Source organism: Echeneis naucrates, chromosome 15 (assembly GCF_900963305.1).
Source record: "Echeneis naucrates chromosome 15, fEcheNa1.1, whole genome shotgun sequence".
Classification (NCBI taxonomy): domain Eukaryota; kingdom Metazoa; phylum Chordata; class Actinopteri; order Carangiformes; family Echeneidae; genus Echeneis; species Echeneis naucrates.
Window position 1 is genome coordinate 16,142,128 of NC_042525.1, and position 24,813 is coordinate 16,166,940.

The 24,813-nt window shown below is 40.0% G+C and overlaps 1 protein-coding gene across 3 annotated transcripts in view; it reads right to left on the reverse strand.

Moving 5' to 3' along the window:
* ehbp1 (EH domain binding protein 1) overlaps positions 1-24,813 on the reverse strand; it is a 125,433-nt gene that overhangs the window by 97,487 nt on the left and 3,133 nt on the right. For 2 of the 3 annotated variants that reach the window (XM_029520992.1, XM_029520994.1), the window contains exons 3-5: positions 13,149-13,206; positions 12,972-13,067; positions 10,250-10,303 (exon numbers count right to left, since the gene is read on the reverse strand). In XM_029520992.1, coding sequence (XP_029376852.1) covers positions 10,250-10,303; positions 12,972-13,067; positions 13,149-13,206 — 208 coding nt within the window. Of the gene's footprint in view, positions 1-10,249; positions 10,304-12,971; positions 13,068-13,148; positions 13,207-21,036; positions 21,101-24,813 lie in introns of those variants that run through there. The other variant, XM_029520993.1, reaches the window with a different exon arrangement.

Consider the following 24,813-nt stretch of genomic DNA (forward strand, 5'->3'; position numbering starts at 1 on the left):
CGAACCATAATTCATAATCAACAAAAATGCTTAGATGGACACCAAGCCAGTATCATGGCCTCTCTTTTTCCATTCATTTCCCTCCCACCCTTGCCTCTACTTCTCTCGTCTTATCACTGTGTCCAGGGTGCCCTCCTCTCTTCAACTGTCTGGGTCTTTCTTTTGGGTGGCCCTCAGTGCCCCCCACACACACTCAGACCCAGAGCATGCACTTCAGACGGGGGGCTAATGGGAAAATAAATTACCAGCAGGCAAAAGCCCTGGCTCTGCACTTCTCCCAGAGAAAGAGAAAGGGACATGAGGGAGCAGGAGGGGGTGTTGGTCAAGAGAGACAGTGGAAAGAGAGTAGGGAAGACATTAATGAAAGACAGAGGTGGACAGCAAAGGGACAGATAGCAAGAGAAGTCATGAGAAAGGGGGGAAAGAGAGAGAAAATGAATGGAAAAGGAAAGACAGAGCCAATAGAGGGAATAGAAAAAGGGAGACAGAGATACGTGTACAGGATTATAGCTAGAGTTCATTCCTGTTCATTCCCCATTCCTGAATTGCCTTGTCATCACTTTTGCCATTGCACCATCTCTGGCTATCGTTAGAACCTAAAATGACCAATAACATCGCCAAATGGCAATTCAGTCAAGAAAACAGCCTCTGACAGGCTGAATTTTGGTCTTTAGTCGTGGAACAGTAATGTTACATTTAGTACGATTATGATATCGTACTTATCCTGGACACTGATACTTGGCCCATGTTGTTTTAATGTTGCTACAAGCTGTCAGAAAACAGGATTCTGAGGGTTTCTTATACAATTCTCAAACAATATATAAAATGAATTCCAGGTAAAGGGAATGCACAGACTTTTTTGGAATAAAAACCTGCATATCCACCTAATTCTCACTTTAAGGATCTGTTTGTCTTAGCCATTTAAGGAAGGCTGCTGAGATCTGACAAAGCTATGATAGGGCCCTAATCCAGAGGAAAGCTGATTTGCTTAAGGGGGAGGGGGTTAAGATGGCCTGTGACAAGAAACAATTGCCCCAAGTGAGAGCCTTCCTCTCTCCCACCCTGCTCCATGACAAAGGTGTACTCTCCATGCTAGGTGACAAATCTGGGGAGACAAAGAGCATTAGCAGGGCGATGCTCTGCTTCAGTGCCTCTGATTGTGGCCAACTCAAAGAGAATCTAATATGGATTTTAAAAAAAGGAGAGGGAGAGATTAGAATGAAAGAGAAACAATGAACACCTTCTACCAAGGGGGAATTAGTGGAGGGATTGGATAAGGAGCTGGTGTGCCTTAGCGTGTGTGCATGTGTGTGTATGTGTGTGCACTTGTTCTTTGAAATTCCTTTTCCACGAAAGAACAATGGCTTTCCCTGATTCTGTTGATGTGCATTCTCTTTATGTGCATTTATATGGGAGAGATACTCACGACAAACAAACACAAACAGCTCCCTCTCATCTAAATATGTACATCATGGATGAGCCAATTGCTCCATGATCTGCAGCTAAGTGACTTAGGAAGTGTGAAGCAGGAGAATAACCTTTAATTGTCAGGTTTGTTTATGACTAATAACTGATAAGGAGTGAGGCAGTCAAGAGCAATCATACTGCCTGCACTTATGTTCTACTCAACTATAGCACAAGTGTTGCTTTGAGAAATGTAAAAGAGGAAATACTGAAAATTCAAAAACATTTATTCAATTAATGGATTGAGTTGAAGCAGCTTGTCTGGAACTCTGACGGTCCTTCTATGCCATGGTTTTCTTTGTCCATAATGACATTCATTTACTACATTTAAGCAACAAACAACCAATGCTCTCACACTAGGAACATGCTCTTTTGCTACATCTCCCTAACACCCATCGGTGTACTGCAAGTATAGCTTTATATCCTAAACAGAGACATGTTTGGGGATCAGTCCAACTGTCAGTAGCAGGCTTAGCACTGGCATCAGAGCACATCACAAGACCCTATTCATTGCCACTTAGCAGAACAGTCTCCTCAGTTTGCCAGAACCTCTGTTTGTGTAAGTGCAAGTGTAAGTATGTGTTCACTCCCTAAAATGCTCACGCACAAACACACACTTGTCCGTTCCCAAGATGAGCGGATCTTGAGATAATGTCAAGTGAGTGAACTTGCGCGCAAGTTTAACCTAAGTTCATCACATAATTCTCTGTGCATGTACACACATCCTCTATCATCACTGCCACCACCCACCCACGCATCGACCAAGCAAACGACCAGCCTACGCAGGCCCAGCGGGTCAAGCTTGTGGATAAACAGGGGGATTTGCTGGGCCAGTGTTTTGCAGGCCACACAGGCCTGTCTCCATCGCGAGCAGCCATCTTAAGTCGCACAGAGAAAAAATAAATAACTGAGAGATGGAGATAATAACTGTTCCACTGGCTTTGTCCCATCACGCCTCATGTCACACCCGAACTTTCTGACCACCCATCATCGCCATGTAACACATAACACCAAAAAAACAAGGTGAGATGAGGACAGGAGGAAGAAGCCGGATTAGAGCCGAACGAGGAGGAAGGCAGGTGACAAGATGTATAGCCATGAAGTGACAGAGGATGACCTCAGAGATGACTGATAACGGAGGGTGTGGCAGCCAATAACATACAAGTTAGAGCCTACAATGAGATAGCAGGACTGCTGTTCTCAGAAATGGAAAGTAGAAAACCACAACCTGGTGGGACAAAAATAATGGTTCAATAATCATTGAAGACAACAGAAGCTTGTAAATCAGCATCATTTGTAACTTAGGAATTGATTCTTATTAACTTTTTGCTGCAGTCTAGCGTGTGCAAAACTGTTAACAAGTCAATGTGTGGCATGGTGCTCACAACAAATGGCCCACCTTGCTCAAATAGTATGTCAGTGTACCTTCTTCCTAGTTAAGTCTCCCTCACCCCCTCCTTCTACCCTAACTTGACTTCCTCTTTCACATTACTGTTGCTGGTTCAGGGCTCAGTTTACACCACCTCAAAAAAACCCTGATACAATAGACACCTCTGCTGAACCTTGCCAGCACTTGAGTTTGTAGGTGAATGTGTGTGTGTGTGCGTGTGCGCGCGTGTGTGCGCGTGTGTGTGTGTGTGTGTGTGTGTGTGTGCGTGTGTGTGTGTGTGAGGGTGTATGTGTGCATCTTCTGGGTCAGTTTGGGGACAGGAGGGAGTAACCGGAGGAGTTGGTACAGGCTGTTTTCTTGACTACAACACGCCTGTACACCGTCAGCTGACAGGCCCAGCCAGACAGAATGGCTGCCTTCACGGTGAAACAGGAATAAGCTTCCGTTGAGGTTATGTTTTCATTGAAATAAACAATAAATATTTTGCTGCCCTCTATTCCCTTTTCATTATGCAATGGCATACTTGCTGAGATTGAAATTACATAGCATACATCATAACCTCTAGGATACCAGAATCCCCAATATTTGCTCTCGGTCGGCAGAGGGTTTTGGCTTGGTATCTATCCGAAACCTATCAAACACAATGAGCAGTGACAACCACTTTGGCTAAACAGAGTGAAAAAGGGAGCACATGGGGAAATAAACTTCATAAAAAAATACATTTTAATGAAGTTTATTTGTAAAAGTTATGTTACTAAGCTTGCCTAAAAGTCACATCTGCAGCACAACAAGGCACCAGGAGCATTCATCCTGCCTGCCCCAGCTGCTGAGCAGAACAGGCTGATAAACAAATAAATAAACAAGTCACTGGCCAGTTATTTCACTGGCTTCTGTATGAGATTGTGGTCCAGTATTGAACAGCAGTTCAGAGTCAACTGTCGGCCTCAAACTCTTGCATCTTATTTGGACATGTTCCTGCAACACGCCCCTTTTATTTATTTTGTGTTGAGACGTAACTTCCACATTCATATTATGCCTGATCCACATTTCATACAGATAATAACATCAACATCTCAAGTTAACACGCACAGTAATTTGGGTTATCATGTGAAGGCCACACATGTGGAAAGAAGGACGTTTCCCAGATGACACGTGTTTTGATGTTTATTTTGAGGGTCAAACGTCACACTGTATGAAGTAAAACAAAAACCTGCTTGGCCTGTTTTAGACTCTGCATGTGTGCGTATGTGCTCAAAATGTATCTATATGTTTGTGTATGCGCATGACAGTGTGTCTCTGGCTGAGATTATACACAGTGTGTATGAAATGACATGCATGTGATTGTGTGTGTGTGTGTGTGTGTGTGTGTGTGTGTGTGTGTGCGCGTGCGTGTTGCCATGTCTGGCGACATCTGCTGTGTTGTTGGCTGAGAGTGGAGCTCTGCGGGTTGCAGGTGCCTCAGACTAAGGAGATGAAAGCCGAGGTCACAGCCTGGACCGGTGGGACAAGACTCTCACCCGCCACAGCACACAAATACAAAGTCATACATGCAAACGTTGAGACATCCACATCGACTTGCAAACAACACACACAGAATGTATGCACATGGACAAACACATACTGCAAACATATGTCTCCATCACTCACAGCATGTGGGCATCATGCAAGAACATAAGGATGACAGACAACAGATGACAGTAAATACACAAGGATAGAAACGGTAAACCAGACAATGATGCAAAGTGAGACTAAACAAAGCTGCACACAAAAAATTAGCAAGTGAGTGAGTAAGAGAAGGTACTTTGTTCAACAGTATGAACAGAATATGATAAAGATGATGTAAGCACAGATGCAAAGCTCCACATCATCAGGGGCAATGGTTTAATCAGTTTAATTAAAATTAAAACACATGCATGTAAGCAAAAACACACACACACACAGATGGAAGATATGGTGCATGCCAAGGGATAATGTGCTGAAACTATACAGAGCAGAGGGTTCCTGTGCATGCGAGAATATGTGTGCTAAATGAGATATATGAATGGTTATACTATGGTACAGGTGTAAAAATGATGGATTGTCATATGTTGAACAAATCGATAATTTAATCAATTGTATATCAGAGTATAATAAAAACTGCCCTTGCATTAGTTCTCAGAGGTGAAGTAAAGGTTTTTTTACTGAATGCACAACATTGGAAATTACTAAAATATTCCATCTAAAATTATTTAAAACAGGAAAAAAGCATCAAAGTCACACCCAGTATTATTGACTCAATGAATGTGTTACGTATATAAATGCTCACAAGACACCTGCTGACACATACACGTAATACAAAATCATTCTGTCAAACAGACACCACCCACACACACTCAGACACAATTACAGTCACACACAGATTTGACACCTGCACTGAGACATAGTGACAGGCACACCCCAAGGTGGTGGTAGCAGTTAGTCAGCAGACCAGCCATGTGACTGGGTGGTGTGGTGTGGATTAGGGGCCAGTAAGCCTATTAGGGCAACAAGAGGGACCACCCGGTCTCTATAGCCACCTACAACACACCAACAGAGACACACACTGCACCCCAACACATACATGACTGGACGCACATCAGAAAACCAGTTCCTCAGACAGTTTCACAGACACAAACATACCAACACACATGAGCACACACTAAGACACAGAGAACGTTTTGTTGAATTCAAAGCTTTTGGCTGTGTATTGTTATTTTCTTATTTATCCCACAATACTCATAAATGCTTATGTGCTCTAAAGTGATGTTTAATGCACACTGGAGAAAAGATGGCAGCATTTAAAGTTGTGATAATTATGTGTGTCTGCTGTAGTGTGTACCTGTGATGTATTTGTGGTTGTGTGTGTGTGTGTGTCCATATTGGGAGGGGTCCAGGCATGGTGGGTAATCACCAGCATCTGTTGCCTCTCCTCAGGGCGATTAATTAGATTAAATTAATTTGGAAACCGTGTGCGAGTGTGTGTGATCCCATACTGAGAGTGCCCCCACCTTTCTATAGTTACGCACGCACACACACGCACGCACGCTCACGCACACACTAATTTACTTGTGGCTTTAAAATATAAAGGCATATATTATTCAAAGTTAGCATTGTGAGCACACACAAACAACTTGAGTAAACACACACTCTTCTTTCTGGTGCCATAAATGAAGCCTTTTGAGTTCTCCAAACTATTTAAAAAATGGGAAATGAGCAAAGGTGAAAACTTTGGAGACACGCGTGCACACGAGCGCAAATTAATCCCAATTTGTCGGCCTCGGCACGGGAGAAACTTTTGGGATTTCATACTTCATACCAGCTTTTGTCACCTTTGCGTGAATAGCTGAGGGTTGAAATAATTGTGTTTTTCTTCCCCAAGGCCCAGTCAGCGCTCACAAGCCACTGGCCTACGTAATGTGTTCCAGACAGAGAAAGATTTGGGGGGGGGGGTTATACACACCATAGCTATGGGTACAATACAGAGAGAGACAGAGAGAAGAGAGAGAGTGAGCGTGTGTGTGTGTGTGTGTGTAAGTAAAGGTGATGGAGGTAGGTTGGCCAATGAATGTGTGAGTGGTGGGTGTCTTTTTTTTTGTGTGCAGTGAGATGAGGGTGTGTCTGTGTCACTATGTGACATTGTGTGACTGCATGAGTATGTGTAAGAAGTGGGAGCTTTGTGGTGTGGAAATGGCCTTAATGGAGTTGGATGTGGTCCACAATAGACAGGAGGACATCACCTCTGAGAGAGGACTGAAAGAGAGAAACAGACAGAGTAGCAAAGAGATAGAGAGGGAGTGAGGGAGGGAGAAAGAAATGAGAATATGGCTGGAGGGGTGACACAAACATACTAGTTATGATGAAAATGCCTCTACGTACAATATTTAGTCAGGTCATAGGTCAAAACATTGCTTTTAAGGAAAACTGAGTGCACCCCAGAATAGATAATTATTCTACAGGATTTTTATCAATTTATTTATTTTTTACTTTTTTTAATGGGTCTTTATGACAGATTTTTTCTTTTTAAGCAGCTGGCAAACAGTCACTTTCAGTGCAATGACTGTCTTAGTGCTAAGTATTAAAAGTCACAGTAAAAGACAGCCATTACTATTTCAAATATCTATATTTAAAATGTGGCAATGTGCAGCAGACAAGCTGTCAAACAGTGTGAGCTGTGATGTGGCAGAGAAGCCATAGATTTGGAAATTCCTTCTTTTCTGAGTGACATTGAGGTAATGTGAGTGAAGAAGGTGAAGTATGAGTTGGAGGAAAAGAGATGGGGGAGGAGCAGGGAGAGCGAGCCATGGAGTGTGTATCACTGTATATTCAATGTGTTCAGACATAACAGCTGCTCACTTTAAATACAAGTCCTGTGTCTGTGTGTGTATGTGCGCGCGTGTGTGTTATTTAAATCCTCCCACAAAGCTTTGAAGATGAGGGAAGTTGGTCTACCATCTCCAGCTTTGGTTGATATGCAAACACGTAGAAAATACACACAGATACACATACACACATTAACACCCCCCCTCCTCATGCACATACACACAAAAGAGCCTGTAAGCACAATGCCTTCAAATATAGCCGTCCAATCTTTTGACTCTCAATTTGCCCACCTTTTTGATAATATGTGCCTATTTGAAAAAGGGTGAAAGGCAAGGGTAGCATGCAATTTAGAGATACTACTGTGTAGCCATTTTATGCTTGCCACCTCTCTCTCTCTCTTTCTCTACCTCCCTCTCTCTCTCCATCTTTTGATTATGCGATTCGCCTTGGCAGACGAACAAATAGAGGAGAGAAAAAGGTAGTGTTTGACACTGCCATTTTCAATGACAAAATACAATCTAGCTAGGGCCAGTAATTCAACGGGGAGGGATTAGCCTAGTGCAAGGTTGGGCCCCCAGATTAAGACGAATCCACAGTGCAAGGATCTTGAATTTCATCATCTCCGGCACAGAGGCACAATGGCGTATTCTTCCCCTTTCTCCTGTGCTGTCTGATGAGGGGTCAGGAGACCTCACCTCTCTTCTTCCTCTCTTCCTTCAACAGAGCAGTACTCACTGCTGCATTCATTCATCTTTCCTAACTTAAAACTATCTTAGATACCTGAAGAGTGGGGGTGGCATGGGGGAGCTGAGGTGCCTTCACACCTCTGGACAAAATATGATCAAACATAGCATAGCATAGCATTTTATATGCAGGGACATTACACCTTTTGTCACACATATATAGACATGGACAGAAAGGGGCGTGCTTCTGGACAAGCATACCTTTCCAATTGTCACACACTCACAAACACACAAACACACACTACACCAGGGGTGAGCCAAGTGATTAATTAAGTAGTAAATACTGGAGCTGAACAAGGGTTTGCACAGATGTTAGGGTAGGCTGCCATCTTGTGGTCAGTTTATTTAGTTCCTTCTTTCTGCTCATCCACTCTGGTCATGGTGACATAATAAACATAATTTTTGGAAGTCTGTCAAATTAAAAGTGTATATACACACATTTTAATGTAATAGTGCAGTCACACTTACCAATAAAAAATATATATAAAAATAAAAGGTCAAACAAACATTGCACCATATTGTCATATAATTGTTTCCCTTATTTTGACTTCACCAACACTCAAATCGTTGCATATGAGTTTGTAGGGGTATAAGGTCTCCTCTTCCCTTCCACCCCCTTTCTTCGCCGTGCTCTCCATTCTTGATCTCTGCTTTGATCTTTCTGCCATTAGTCAGGTATGCAGAGACACAGTCAAACCCACAAACGTGTCTTTTTTTCCTCCCTTTCCTGAGCTCTCCCACGCTCTGGCCAGAGAGCACCAGCTGACCTGCTTGTCTTCTCAGTTTTCTATCAAAAACAGAAAGGTAGAGCAATTTCTCTTGTCATTTCTTTGAGCTTGACATGTACAGAAAGTGACAGTGTCAAAGCACTCAACCATTCTTCTTTTTTTTCGACCGACATTCCTAAAGTAGAGGATTGAGGAGTAGCAAAAGGTCTGTCCTTGTTGTTAACTAATTATACTAACTCACTCAACACAATATTTAGTAAGTCTTTTTTGAGCAATCAAGTTTAAAAATTAATTGGCTATTCCCTTGACATAGGAAAAAGATATTGCATAGTGTAACTGAAAATATGTCAAAATACCACAGTAAAATTAAAGTGAGAGCAAGAATCTACTTTTTCAAATGGTGACAACAGTTTTTGCTAAAGTAAAGGATTTAATTTTTCTGAAAGTCAAGGCTGGGAACAAGTCGGACAGTTCTTTACAATAAAAAAAAAAAAAAAACCTGCAGACTTGAAACCAGCATTATCAAAATGTGAGTCGCATGGAAATATTTGAATACGTCAAGGCACAGCAGTTCCGTTATACAAGCCACTGCATACTCAGAAGGGTCAGTCACCCTCTAACTGCAAGACTAGATCAACTAATCTGACAACCCAAACAGCCCCCAATGGATTGCTAGAGCAAGACACTGACTCCCCACCCAGTTTCACGTCTCTATCCGTCTAGCTGCAATTCCTTTCAGAGCAAACATTTTGCACAAAGATGCTATATCCTGTTAAGTTTCACTCCAAAAATCATATCATAAATGCTGGCCTGATACAAACAATATTTACAAGCAAAAGAGTTTGCATGTTGTTTCTTCACACCATTACCAAGGAAAGCATTGATCGAATGTAGAAGATTAAATCTTCTACAATCAGCTAAAACGGTTATTCTAAGTAGACAGGCCTCATTTCTTATAAATGTCAGATATAATTTAGGCAGGAAGGTCCCAGGACTGGCTGCAACACATGCATGATGAAAAATAGTCTCCACCTTATTGTCTCCAACTATTTCATCTCTCCTTTATAGTAAAAAAAATGACAAATCCTTAACTCAATAATTAAATAAATTATTAGATAAATGCTGCTGATCAACACGGGTTACAAGCTGAAACTGGAACTGGAAATTTTACAAGCCTGCACAGCCAAACACAGCCACACACACACACGTCTGTGCCAAACAATGACTGTGATCTTGCATGTAGTCCAACCTGATCAAAGTCAAGAATTAGGGCTGACAGTGTCACTGAGCATGTAATAGCAAAAGCAGACCACTCGGTGGCAGAACCTGTACATGTTATGCAGGAGGATTTACCTTGGCTAAAGTTCATTCAACATAGTTTATAAAGTTATAACTGAAAATAGCTGGATGTTTCTTTGAGCAAGGCATTGAATCATATCTTGTTATTAAGGTATAAGGAAATAAAAGAATAAAAAAAAAAAAAACAAGAGTGCAACAATGCATCCAGAAAGGTTTAGTGACAATGAAATAACAAAGATAGAGAAACGGAGGGCACAAAAAGATTAGAAATATATTTTAGTACTCACATTTTCAATGACAAACGTCCACTCCTTGTCTTCAAACTCCTCTGCATGGGGATCCTGCAAGGCCAAAAGTAGTACTTAATACACAGCATTAAAGCTTCTCCTCAGAAGTAGTTATGAATTATCTGGCAAACCACATTGAGCAATTTTTATTAACAATTTTTATAACAGTTCATTTAATCTACTGAGGATTACGATCCTGGTCATCACTGTGCCAGTAAATTTACAACACAGACAAAATCTCTGCAAAACAACTATCTACTCTTACATGGATGGCCTTCACTGTATTCAAGGAGCACATACATACACCGCACTGCAAATCACTGCTGGTCAGAAAAACCATTTAGAAATCTGAGCTGATAAATCCTGCAGGTTCATACAACGCATAGTCAATGCAAGCTGAAACCAGCGTGCACATAGATGGGTGGGAAAGCAGTCCCTCACGGCACATACAAATATGCACATCTCATTGCTGAAACAACAGAAAACATCAGATTTAATATATTTGGCCTCTGTGATATATGGTATTGTCTATGCTGAGATTACTACCAATGCTCACCAGTAAAATCAGGACTAATTGTAATCTCACCCTACAGCACAGTCATGTAAAACATATGCACACAAACAAAAACATGCACAGTGTCTTTCTGTGTAACTGCACTTGTGACACAACCCAGGAAATCAATATCTCTGCAGTCAGGCACAACAATCAAACACAACACCCGCATAAGGAGAAGCACAGTAACAAACAGTCAAGGCAAGTTGTACTGTATCCTCATGTACATTTTAAATGCTTTTAGTTCACAACCACATAACAGCTTCTAAGAGGCAATAGATCAAAGCATTTCCTGCCATCTCCGTTTATTTCTAGTTTATGGTGATGTCTGCAGTTTGTTGTGCTTCTGATAGACATGATCTGCAACTCCCTGAGAGTAGCATTAGGAAGGACACTGTTAAAGTACTTACAAAGTACATTTCTGCTTGTCTTATGTGTAGTAGATGCATTTCACCGGCTGGTACCGAGTGTTCACTCTGTTTACTGCACATTTACACATTGTCTCTTCTTAGATCGATTCTGTATACAGTGAGAGCGGGAAGAGCACTCCCAGTTAAGTTCTTAATTCAACAATTTTCTTGCTGTCTAAAATGTTCACCTAAGGCTGCCTGCTTGTATAAATTTCCCTGAGGGACATATTGCAATATTGCTGAGCTCAGCTATTTTCAAACCAGAACTTCAGGCCATGAAGAGAAAGGCTCTTTAATTTACTGTTTGAGAATGGCTTAAACTCCAGTGCACACAGCAGAAATATCTGAATTACAAGTTAGGAGAAAGAGTCTGACTGGTCTATGCCAGTCTTGTGAAATCCATGTTTTTGTCCAAATAACGTGTTAGACTTGGAACTTCACAAAAAATGTAAAATAATAATAACCCTGATGATATTATTGATTTTGTTTTCAGTACTTAATCCATTAAGAATTGACAGCCCTTTTTAGTGAAGCTCAGGAAAGCTGAGTGTCAAGTCAAGTATCTGGCAAACTAAGTCCCAGTAGATTTTTCTAGTCAGTGTTAGTGAAACATAAGTAAAGGACAGTCAGCGATGGACTTACAATGGTCAGTTATCCAGATCTACTACTGCTTCCTCAAGAGTTCTTCTCGTCACTCTGTTTTTGTAAACTTACAAGGCTTCTCAAACAAATTAGCTATAAAGCCTTGGTAGGCTGATTGCTTGTCAGAACTGTGTTGTTTTTTTTTTTTTCTTCGTTTCCTCCTGGTGAACAATCACTCAGTGCATCATTAACCTGCCGAGTAGTTACCTATTTTCACTGTATGACAAAATGGAGAAAACTACTCTAAGCAACAACTGTTGCTACGTATTGCTAGCAGAGGCAACACAAATTTAATTTGTGGCTTTATACATCAGTACTTGGTGACTTGAACAGTCAGGTGCTTTGTGCCTCACAAAAACAGCTTTATTACTTCCTCTGGGACAGGAAGTGGAAGTGGACAGGGGAAAAAAAGGAAGTGGCGCTAAAAAAGTACAAACCTAGAGAGCTGAGCCTTTAAACATTAAAAGGGAACTTTTTCCATGGATACTTTTAAATAGCAGTCATAGTTTAAGACAAACAGAAAGGTTTTTCCAAAGGTTTCTTGATAAAACAGTTGACAAGAAACAATCTAAAATCTTTTGCATCAAGACCCTGATTGGAATTAAGGACACTGTTCTTAAGAAGTTCATAATTTATGACTGACACATAAAGAGCTACCAACATCTACACCAGGCAAGGTATAGAGGCCTTAGCGAGAGGGGATGTAGTTGAAACTCAGAGAGGTACCAAGACACTGAGCCCTGAACTAGCCTGTCTAACAACACAGCATCTTTAAGTAAAGTGGGTGCAGTGACAGATAGTGTTAGACATACGGTATCAGAAAAAGGTTTGGACACTTTCATATCCATTTAAATGGGTAAAGTATGTCCAAACGTTTGACTGGTACTGTATGTAAACATATATCATTGGCTGACAACTGTTTTCTCCAATTCCTTTTACATCTTAAATCAGTGTGCCATTTACACACACACACACACACACACACACACACACACACACACACACACACACACACACACACACACACACACACACACACACACACACACACACACACACACACACACACACACACACACACACACACTTATACTAAAACACCCAAGCTGTATCTTACCTTAAAAAGAGTGACTGTGATCTCAATGTTTTCTGGTACAGGCCACACCACCACTCCTCTGTAAGGATTTTTGATGCCAGGCTGCCAGCTGTGGGACTGAAAGAGAGAGAAATATTTAGTAGAAAGTGTTGTTGTTTGCAAACTTTATTTTATAATGCCGTTCATCAAGAAACAAACCTTGGAAGATTTCCGCCGACTCCTTCGTGTCCAAACCACCACCAGTTTGTCTGGTTGCCTGGAAGAAAAGGCAGAAGAGAGAAAAGTCATTCAATTCATCAATCTGTCTCTCTGTATAGTAACACATCAACATGATATTCTGACTGTCAGTCCAACTGATCAAACCTTCAGATTTAATGGCTGAATTTCAAATTTCCTGTCTACAAGCATACTACAGCATGCCACAACAACGTGCACACACAAATACACCAGCAGAGTAATTTGTGTTATGAATAAATCATGAGACACAACTAAACCCTGGCTTTGACTCTGTGGACCGCAGTACAAATATCAGGACACACACGGTAACACACAAATGCATCAAGAGTTTATTGGGAAATGAATAAGCTGAGAGTTAAAACAACATAACCTAACCATAACAGGTCACAGTCACACTGACCTGACCACTGGCAGGAGACACTGTAACCTCCAACAGAAAAATATGAATTAAATTTATAAGGAAATGGGAAGAGGTAAAATACTGGAAACTAAAGCGCCACAAAAAAATGTGAGGGACAATGTATTGTCAAATTCAAATTCACAATGAAGTGCAGTCAGTGTGCTGAGACAGATTAACTGGCATAGGTCTGTTAAAAACTGCTTAAATGCCAACAACACATTGTTGTATTGATTTGTAGTATCCACAGTCTAAAAGTGTATTTAATGCACCAGTCACTTCCACAGCATATCCATCCTAATTAAACTAGTGGTTTAGGAAAAATACTCAAACAACTTGAGGACTGTTACATGTAAATGTTTAACTCACACTAGACTTTACAGTTGTATGAGGGCTCATCAACATGACAGCAAAGCAGGTACCTTGCTGGCAAGTTGACAAGTCCGGACCTGCTTGTTTGTCACTCCTGATACACATAGTGGAAAAAGTATATGTATAAGTATATGTGAGTAGTTCCAGAGTAAAGGTAGAAAAATGTAAAGAAATGTTAATGCAATCAATCTATGTAATCTATATACTATCTAGATATTAAACATACAGGCTCTGTACAATCTATTATCTTTTTTTCATTTACTCTTTCAAAGTATTTTTTATATTTTTCATTAGAAAATGAACTAATTGGTATCAGCTGGATTCTGATATTAGACAAACCATTGTTTCCCTATATTTTCAGCCAAACTTGAAGCAAAGAACCACCTGACACTAGATAAAATGCCTTGATAACAAGAAACAATGCTTTGCCTTTTAGTCACAGACAAACAACACACGTCAAGCAAAATGATTTTGGTGAGTTATGGTTTAAGCCCCTGTTAGCTGGTGGTATGGAGCACTCCAGTTCGTGCTAACACTTTGACCTCTGCCCTCACTGCAGAGAAAATAATAGGGGGAAAATTGCCCTCCAGGGATCACCTAATTAATCATATAATTAAATTTTATCATCCATTAACACAAAATATTAACTTATTACACATATCTCACTAATACCTCAATATCTCATAATTATTATCATGATAGTCCTAAATACTGGGCCTCTTGATTCATTAGTTGAATTCATTAATTTATCTTCTACCACTTATCCTTTTCTGGGTCGCTAGGGGTGCTGGAGCGAACCCCAGTTCACATTGGGTGAGGGCGGGGTACACCCTAGACATGTTGCCAGTCCATCACAGGGCCAACACAGAGACAGACAGAGATGAACAACCACTCACACTCACATCTACAGACAATAGAGTCACCAATTAACCCAAACATTATGTCTTTGGACGGTGGGAGGAAACCGGAGTATGTGGAGGAAACCCTGTGAAACAAACCCGTGACCTTCTAGTTGTGGGGCAATAGCGCTACACACTATGCCACTGTGCTGCCCTGGGCCCCTTGAAATAATAACAAAAATAAATAAATAAATAAATTACACAGAATGTGGGGATATCTCTGCATCGATGTGTTGAATATATGCCCATTTGAAGTTGGTTTAAAAAAAAATAATTGAATGGTACGGTATGTGAAAGAGAGTGTGAAATTACAAGACGAGAGGGACGGACAGAGAAGGCCAAGGAAAGAGAAGTGAGAGGGAAAAGAAAGAAGATGGAGAGAGGCAGAGAGGGGGGATTATAGCCAACAACTTCAGCCTCGAGGAGAGGCCTCACATAGAGAAGCTATTGTCCAACAACACAGACCATATCAGAGAGTATGCACGCACACACAGAATATCACTCTTTTTTTTCCCCTCCTCATACAGTACTCCCTGTGCTATGAGAAAAATGTAAACCATTTGTGTCTGCAGGCTAACTGACTTCTGCACACTTTATGTTGCATCTAGTAATCAGCTTCAACCACACTGCTGCATGTTCCAGCTGTGAACAGAAAGGAATGCCACAACAGAAGAAACACGTGATTAAGATGAAAACAGATGCTGATGAAAGAAATTGCATGTGAATTTATTAGCCATCACTCACATTAGGTTATTTTTACCATTTAAGATCTCACTTAACAAAAGGCTGTGACCCACATTAATGTAAGAGATAGATTTTACTGGATGTGGCACATCTTCAAGGAATGACACACAAAAGCCCTTTGGACTTCACAAAAAAGTAAAGGAAAAAAAGACACTGAATGGCATAATGCAATAAAATATGAAAAGGTTGAATACTTTCTGAATTGACTGTAGTCAAAAAAAATCTGTGGCCACCAGTGTGGTAGACTCCAGGACTTATTTTTTCCATGATAATGAAGACACCCTCACACACACACAGACTCAGAGGCTGACAGCTTCATTCCTTTTGTCAAGGCTAGTAATGACAGCCAGCAGACCAGCAGAGCACACCCACACATCAACTTTACACTGTGTTCCAAACTCAAACCCACAGCAGGGTGGAGCCCAGAATGCTTCAATGCCACAGTGATAAAAGATATCCAAGCAATAAAATCAAATCAGATCAAATCTTCTTCATGTAGTGTCAAATAATAAAATGGCCACTTCAATGCACTTTACATGTAGAGCAGGTATAAACCAAACTTTAATAATAATAGTGTCAAAAACAGTGATAGGGTATTCTTTCACATTAGTATGGTAGAAAGCTGTTAACTATTGACTTCCACTTTTCACACTAAAACACAAAATAATTACATTGCATGATGATTGTACAAGTTGCAGTATAGGCTCTATGAAAAAAAGAGCCAATACCTGTATTTCAGTAATATATGCTATTATTAATCTTACAATCAATTTGAAAATATGCAAGAGTGGGAAAAAATTAAACCAAACTGAAATTAGCACAATTTCAATAATAGAAAGAGTATAATCCTTTTGTTTGTTTGTTTGTTTTTTCAACAGTGGCAGAAAATTGCCAATCAGAAGAGGAGGAATTTTGACACCTTGCTGTCTTTATGTGAACCTACCAATCAGACAAAAAATGTAAATTTCTTTAAGCAGTGTGTGGCCAATTCAATGTCTGTGATTTAAATAATCTTGCAATGCTTCATTCCTAATACATACAGTATCATCCTATATCAGGTCTATCTTAAAACTGTCTTTATGCAACAGTACTAATCTGTCAATGTATGTGGGGGGAAAAACTTTTGCCTTACTCAACTTTTATTTGACTTAACTTTTATTTTTATAACACACTGGTGACTAAGTTTGAATCCAATGCACAAAAGGTATGATGCACATCTATTATGCATAATATAAACTAGCTTTTTTATTGGATTCAACAAGAGGAGCTGAAACCCTGCACACCGGACACACTGGGCACACCTAGCTACACATCTGTCTCCGCTGATTTTGACTACAATGTCCCCAATGGTAACGGTCAAGGTTTTCTTTTTTATGTGTGGATAGATTGTTGACGTTTGATTGTGTCAGATAAGGCTCAGCCATGTCTCCACAGAATATACAGCAGTCACTACACTCTGCAATTTTTCCATTTAAAAATCCTTACTTCAAGGACTTTATAAGAATATTTATGGTTGCTGACTTCCCATACTCCCAAAAGTAATTTGAAGTATGGGAGTGTTTGTCTATAAGCCTACCTGCAGTGCTGAAAGACTGCTATGTCTGTTTACTACTAAAGATGCAAACAAAAAGAAAAATAACAGATTAATACTTAAATGCTTTTAAAAAAAAGTGTTCTCACAGACCCATCATGAAAAGCAAAGCTAACAGTAATTTTTTATACCTGACCTACTTGGGAATTGCTCATTCAGCATAGACAAAGGGAAAGTGAATAGAGGAAAAGGCGGGGGTGGGGTTTGCTAACTCAGAGTGTGGCTTCTGCTTTCAAGACAGATGTAGCAGCACAAACACAATCCGTGTGACTGTCACACTCCAGTCTGCTTGATAATCCAAACACACAGAGCATAACTACTGGACATGGCGTGACAAGACAAAGTATCATTTCATATTAACATCAAGAGGTATCACGCTGTGTTCAACATGTGAGATCAGAACATGATTTTTCTTCTTTTTTTTTTTTACTCTGCATCAGATTCACTTTGATGTTTAGATGAATTTCTTCTATCATTCCTGCATCATTCCCCTGCTCCCCCCCACCATTTTTCCACTTAGCAAAATTCTGCCAATAAAATTACTTCCATCTTATTATTTGTAAGCTTATGGTTTTATAACTTGAATATATTTAAGGTGGAATTTTTATGACCTTCCAAAATTCTTTCTGTCCGGCACACAACAGAATTTAAGAAAGTCTGTGCATTTGATAATTTTGGCAAATGACCATTAAGTGTATGTATGTGGGTTTCACTGAGAGTGACTGGTCTATACTGACAAATCCCTTGACATCCATTTATAGAACAGCCAGAGTGTGTGGCAACCAAAAGCTGGGTCAGTGACACAGAGTTAAGGTTGAAAGCACTAAAGCCAGACTCAAGTGTCTGGAGTAAAAGCTAAAGCAACTCACTAATCCTCTTGCTTGATTGTGAGTGTTTATACTCAGTGTGCGTGCACATTCATGTGAGCTGTGAAGCATGGCTACATTTTGTAACTGATGTTGATTTTAAACATCATCCGTACTGTGATACTCCTGCATTTTTTTTAAATATCTGCAGTTTGTGTTTCGTTTTCCTAGATATAGAAACTTCAAGACTGGTACCGAGCTTGAAACAAATAGTCTTTCCTAGAAAGCTACGCCTTTGCTAAGCAAAGACTATTCACAGACCTTTGATAAAGACTATTGTTAAACATCAGCACAGTATCTGATCTGAAAACTGAAGCACAACTCCAAAAGCTGCACAGTGGGGGTGTGAACTGGTGCGAGACAATATTTTGCAATTAGCAGACTCAATTATTCCCAGTGAGGCCGTAATGACAGTGAAGTGTGAAAACTCCCTTTAAAGCAGCAACCATTCAACATTCTACATCTACATTCATTGAGCATCCTGGTTAGGTTTAAAGTCAGCTGCATGCAATAAAAATAGAACAGTAATTGTATGGAGACACTCATGGCTGAGAGCTGAACTGCAGAGATAGGCCAACTGTAGGTGTGCCCAATTATAGATCTGTCATGGGTGTGGGGAGAGATCAGGTGGGAGCAGGTTACAAGCAGTAAAGCAGGGAGGTTAGACAGATAAAAGTCAAGATCAGAGACTTCACCTGCCCCAAGCAATGGAGGTCAGCTAACAGTTATTTAAAATGACTCCCTGAGAAAACACATACAGAATAGAGAACTCTAAGTAGCAAAGACTAACAGCCAGGAGGAGGAAATGAGGCGTGTCCTCGCTGACGGGACTGACATGAGTGGTCACTGCACAGAAAGATTTTGTGAGCAGCTGGTAAATAAAAGTGTCAGACATTGGAGCTATTTATTCCAAATTTGGGGATAACATCCAATAAAACCAGCCCTGTCAACACCGTCTGACAAAAATCAGTGATAATTAATTTCAGCCCTACAAGGTGATGATGAGTAAAATGCTAAAAGAAAAGTGAACCTTGGGATTTATATGCATCTTTTTGGTCTTGTTACTTTAGTTTACTGGTTCACGCTTAAATTCCTTTACGTAAAAAAAAAAAAAGAAAAAAGAAAAAAATCACTGTTCTGAAGCATCTTACATGGGTGCTCCAACACTGATGGGAGCACCAACCCAGAGGTGAGATGTGACAGATTTGTTTTTATCAGTATCAATGTGAGCTGCTAGACATTATCTCCGCTGTGTCGGTCTTTGTGTGTTTGTTTATTGGGTTCTATGCCAATACTCGAGAAGGAACAGACGAAAAGAGGGATGCAAAATGAAATACAAAAGAAAAAAAGTTTAGTCAAAATTTAGTCAACATACAGCATTATTCCACTCAAGAAGATAAAGTACAGAGTCATTCAGATCATGTGTTTTGGAGCATCCTTAAAATAAGAACAGGAATGACAGAAAGCTATCTTTAAGTAGGCTAAATGAGATTTAAAAAAAAAAAAAAAAAAAAAAAAACATCTTCTCCCATTTATAAAATACACCCTCTTAACCAGCTTGCTAACAGCCCCAGGGAGAGTGGCACAGTAGGAATGACAGCCATCATGTGACTAAGAGCACTGACTGCAGAGAAACAAGGATTCCTGGTTAACACACCATCTATTTCCTGAGGCTTTTATACATAAGCAGTCGCGAGACTGCAGTTGTAGCAGTCATGTTGATTACCATTTGGGGTGGGGTAAATAATTACCACAACAAGGTGATCAAACAAGCACTCCTTACTTGATGCTGACACAAAGGAGACCAGGAACAAAAACCTACTGATTTTTCACAGCAGACTAGTCAACCTCACATACAAGACAACAGGTAATGAAACTCTCTATACCACATGTTCTTATCCATTAGCCACAGCAAGTTTTGAATCTTTAATTCAAACTGCACCTCTTCACCTTTTAATACCAGGGTTTCCACAATGCAGCACCAACACACTTCTCTTATGGCCTATGGTATTTTGCTTTGCTTTCTAAACACACATATAGTATGCATTTATCAGCCTGCAGATACTGCAGCACCCCTCTAGGTGCAGGCTGATAAACGATGAGTGTCTCTAGGGCCATATATGTTTCTGCCTGACAGCAGTGAGACAGACACACCAGCAGAGTTTTCATCATATTTAACACCCCATTGACTGCCTCACAACCCTGTTATATTTCATTTCATTTCTCTTGGTGTGTGTGTGTGCATGTGTGTGGGAGGGGGCGAGAAAATGCCTGTTTGTACGCATAATTGTAGCATTGAACACAAACACTTGGGTGGATTCCACTGCAAAACAGTTAGAGTGACATTATCAGAAAGAGGAATGAGAGAAATAAGTGAGGAGAGGTCATGGGAGAAGAGAGCAACTAATCCAGAATGAAGAAACAAAGATAGAGTATTTGAAAGAGAATAGATGGGGTAGAGAAGAAAACGAAAAGCAGAGCCTGAATGGCTGTGTGTGAGCTGCCCCAGATGACAGCAGTGGGCTTGGTATAAGAAACCAATTACAGAATCACAGGAAGAGAGAATGAAAAGTTCCACAGTGTGCAGAGAGGACAGAACAATCAGCAGGGTTACAGCAAAGGCTATAATTAAGGAATTGATAAGTAAGCACACAAATTGGAACAAATGAAGTATGAACTGTGAAAAAGTATTTATTTGCCCAGCTTCTGGTGTGGTCTACAAACACAGAGACACAAAGTAGCATATAAAGGCAAATCAATGTCAGAACCTTCAAATCAGACAGCAGAGAAACACCCCACTACTTCACCAGTGAAATTAGAAACAGAAAGAGAAACAGTATTAATTCCTTCAAAACCCTCCTTAAAATGAAAACCACAAATTCAGAGGTATCATACATAATGATTTGCCCAGCGAATATGACTACTCTCAGTACTATCAGCTGGCAGAGAAACCACCTTCTGGTGCCAAACTTATACTCACGAATGTGACACAGCCTTCAAATCTGAATAGAATGTACAACCACGTCAGATAAGTTGGCAGGAAGATCTTTCTCTGGCAGAGGGACGATGGATGCTTGCCCTAATGCACACATGCACAACAGAGGACAACGTGTCACAGCCTGACACACGCTGGTGGCATTCATTTAAAGTGTGAGCCATTACTCAATTGTCGACCTGATCCTTGGACTGTCGTTTCTAGCATTCCCTTTCAGGTCACACAAAATTTTCAGACTCAACTCACTAAGTAAAAAAATGTAGGCTGATAATTTACAACACAGGGGTGTTATGACAATCTACAAGTTATAAACCCCTATGGCTTATAATACCTCAACAGAGAAATACAAATCCGCTTGAGTCAACTTGTTTGTCTGATCGGAACGAGTGTGTGTATGTTCAGACTTCCTAAATCCCTGTGAAATGACTTGTGTAATGTGTGTGTAAACTCGTGTGTATTCTGGGTCTCAGCATAGCCATTGAGTCATATGATTCATATGATAGCCCTTGATTCAAAACCTCATCTTTCACTCTTGAAATGTGGCAGTGAGTGAAACAGTGCTGGTTAATCATGCTTGCATGTAGCCAAATTGACTAACTATGTAATCAATAGCGTCTCTGTCCTTCCTTGCCGCATGTGTCAACATGACTGTCAGCAACAGTAATGCTCCTGAATTTTGATGTTGTTTTTCAAATTACATTACACTACATAAGTTGACAAAAACCACATTCTTATTAAAAATCATCTTCCTCTGAGGAATGGTAACAGATTGCAAGGTTCACATTCATGCATTAGTTAGCGCTGAGGCCACAGAAGTGCACCTTGCTGCTTGCACTCCAGGTTTTCCTATACATCTGAAGGTTTGATCTAAGAACTCTCTGGTCACAAGCTAATATAGGCATAATAATATAGCTCACTATAAAACATGGTTGGCATTTTATAGCAAACCACAAAGGATAAAACCCTTACAAATAGCAGCTTTGTATGACGCTTCAATGTGTGACACCAACACTTTGCAATTCACCATTTGCTTGTATAATGAACTTTGCTCCTCACTTAACAAATATGTTCTAAGTTTAGACACTTAAATTTACTGTGACAAAACAATTATACGATGTATCCTTTCCATTGAATTAAACATACAAGGAACTCGAGAAGTCTTGTAAGCTGCTGAGTGTTATGTAATCAATGACAAGTGAAACTTCAGAAAATTCAGAAATGGATGCTTGACGACATGTATTTAAGAACTATGTTATCTTAAAAAGGTACCACTTACCAATTTTTCAATTGAATTCAAATCTGTCAAGGCATCTCCCTAACTCCAAATTTCAATTTTTTTGAGTCAGTCCTTGAAGAATTTGTGAGTGTGTTTCGGGTTATTATCCTGTTGAGAAGTCTATTCTCAGTTTAATTTGATCTCTGTGACTTCAAGCACTTTTCATGCACCATTCATTGTTAAATCAATGACAGCAAGCTGCCTGGCACCCGAGGTGATGAAGCAATTCTAAACCATCACCATACACCACAGTTGGTAGGAAAACTGTCTCCTGAACAGCTGTCTTTGGTCTCTATCGGACATGTCTGCTGTTACTGAGGTCAAAGCCTTTGTTTGATCTGTCTGTCCAGAGCCTATTACCTCTTACTTTAAAGGGTCTCCCCTTTGCCTGCGTTCAGTGGAAAACTGTAGTCTTGCCTTAATGCGCTTTTAGGACAGCAAATGTCTTTTACTGCTATTCCTCCCATGCAGGTCACGTTGGTGTATTTTCATTCTGATTACAGATGTTTGAACTTTGATGCCAACAGCTTCCTGAGTTACCTGCAGCTATATGATGAAATTTTGGGGTTCTTGGGAAGCAGACCACTCTGGAAGTACATCTGCTGGGGGAGCAAGCTGTGGACAAATCAGGACTGGTTTGTTAAGATCTAAACCGTTTACTTATTATTTTTCTTGAAGTGGAATTATTTACTTCAAGTCATTTAGATATCTTTTGAGTTAACTGCCAGACAAAGAGGCATCCAGACGGTTCTCTAAAGGCCTTAGAGACAGATGCTGAGAACTTGGCATGATGACACACATTGGTAGCAAAGAGATATGTTGTGATGTTTAAATAAGGCTCCACATGTGCTCTCTATGGAGGCTCTATTCATTGGTGCTTAATATCTGGAACATCTGTTTCATTTTATGCATTTGAAGGCCTTATAAATGTACTCACTCTGGCTCAGTTTTTTTGTTTTGTTTTTTATTGTTGCATTGTTCCACCATTTCAGGATGTGATATAATAGGTAGAGGCTCAATACTTGAACAGTAGAATATATATGGATGATAGCATTTATGAATTTGGAGCTTTGTTCTCATGATTGTAGCGTTGTTTTACTAAATGGTTGCTTAGGTAATGAAAGCTCCACTAATGACAATTAAGTGAACTTGTCAGGTACAAAACCAGCCAGGTGGCATAAGTAGATCAGCCGTCAATTGGCAAGGTCAACAAGGTGTTATAATGGCAAAGTAGTCAGATGGTGGCACTATAGTGAGAATAACAGGATAACAGATTAGAACGTATCAGGCAGGTGAGGCAAGAACAAGCATCAACCCAAAAAGTTTAGAGCCTTTACATGTAGTTAATTGTTGAAGCAGATAATGTGGTACTGAAACATGATTACCTGTTAAAAAAAACTATTCAGTATTTTATATATATATATATATATATATATAAATAAATATATATATATATATAAATAAAGGTTAAAAGGTTAACTTATAGCTACATTTGAAATTTCTTATGTATTATGTGCCAATGAGCTGTAATTAACTGTTTCAGATGAAAAGCAACAGAAGAAAACTGCATCAGAGATGTTAACATTAAGTTTCAAAAGGTACAGTGCTGCAGCACTGTGAAATGTGCTTCATTTCACTGGCAAAAGCGAACGCTGAACTCATTAATGTTTTAATGGTTGCTCTGAACCAACCATTAAACCATCAAACTCAACATGCTCGTTTAGCTAAGCAATCACTGTTGAAAGCCAATGAGTCAATATGCTACTGATCATATCATATAACACACAACTTGGTCTATCAGAGCTTATAAACGTCTACGATCAGCAGGTGATGTTCCTAGATTGCACTTACTGACTACTTTGAACATCTTACATACTGATCATACACACAGTGTTTTGAAGGGTTTTAGCCATTATTTGGCATCATGCAATCTGGCAGGTCTACGTCCTGTTTTGTAATTGTGCTCTACATTGGCACGTCCTCTTAAGTAAGATGCAAAAATGTAATTGAAACAGGTCCTGTCTACAGTGGCATTCCCTCCAGAGAACAACAGAAAGAGGTTACATTACCTGAAGCCATGAAGAAAGTTTTAACTTGGGAAACATTTATTCTGAGTGGATTAAAATACTCATGCCAGCTCACAAAACTGAAGTAAAGTCACAGATCACTCCTGATGCACTGGGAGAAGGCAAGGAGAGGAAAAAAATGATTTTGACGAATGAGTCATTCGCAATTTGCCATAAAGTGTGTACAACAGTGTAAAATGTTTTCAAATTTCATACAATGTCCGTTCAAGACACCCACACCTTTATGTGGTTGTATGGACACACATATATAAGAACACTGGCACAGAACAAGCTTGCAGTTTTTCCTTCCTGTTATTGATTCTAGATAAGAAAGGTGCAGGTTTTTACACACACTCACACACAGAAAATCACTTGTGATGGCTTCAGGATCTGAGATCCATTTAAGCTCTAGGGACTGTT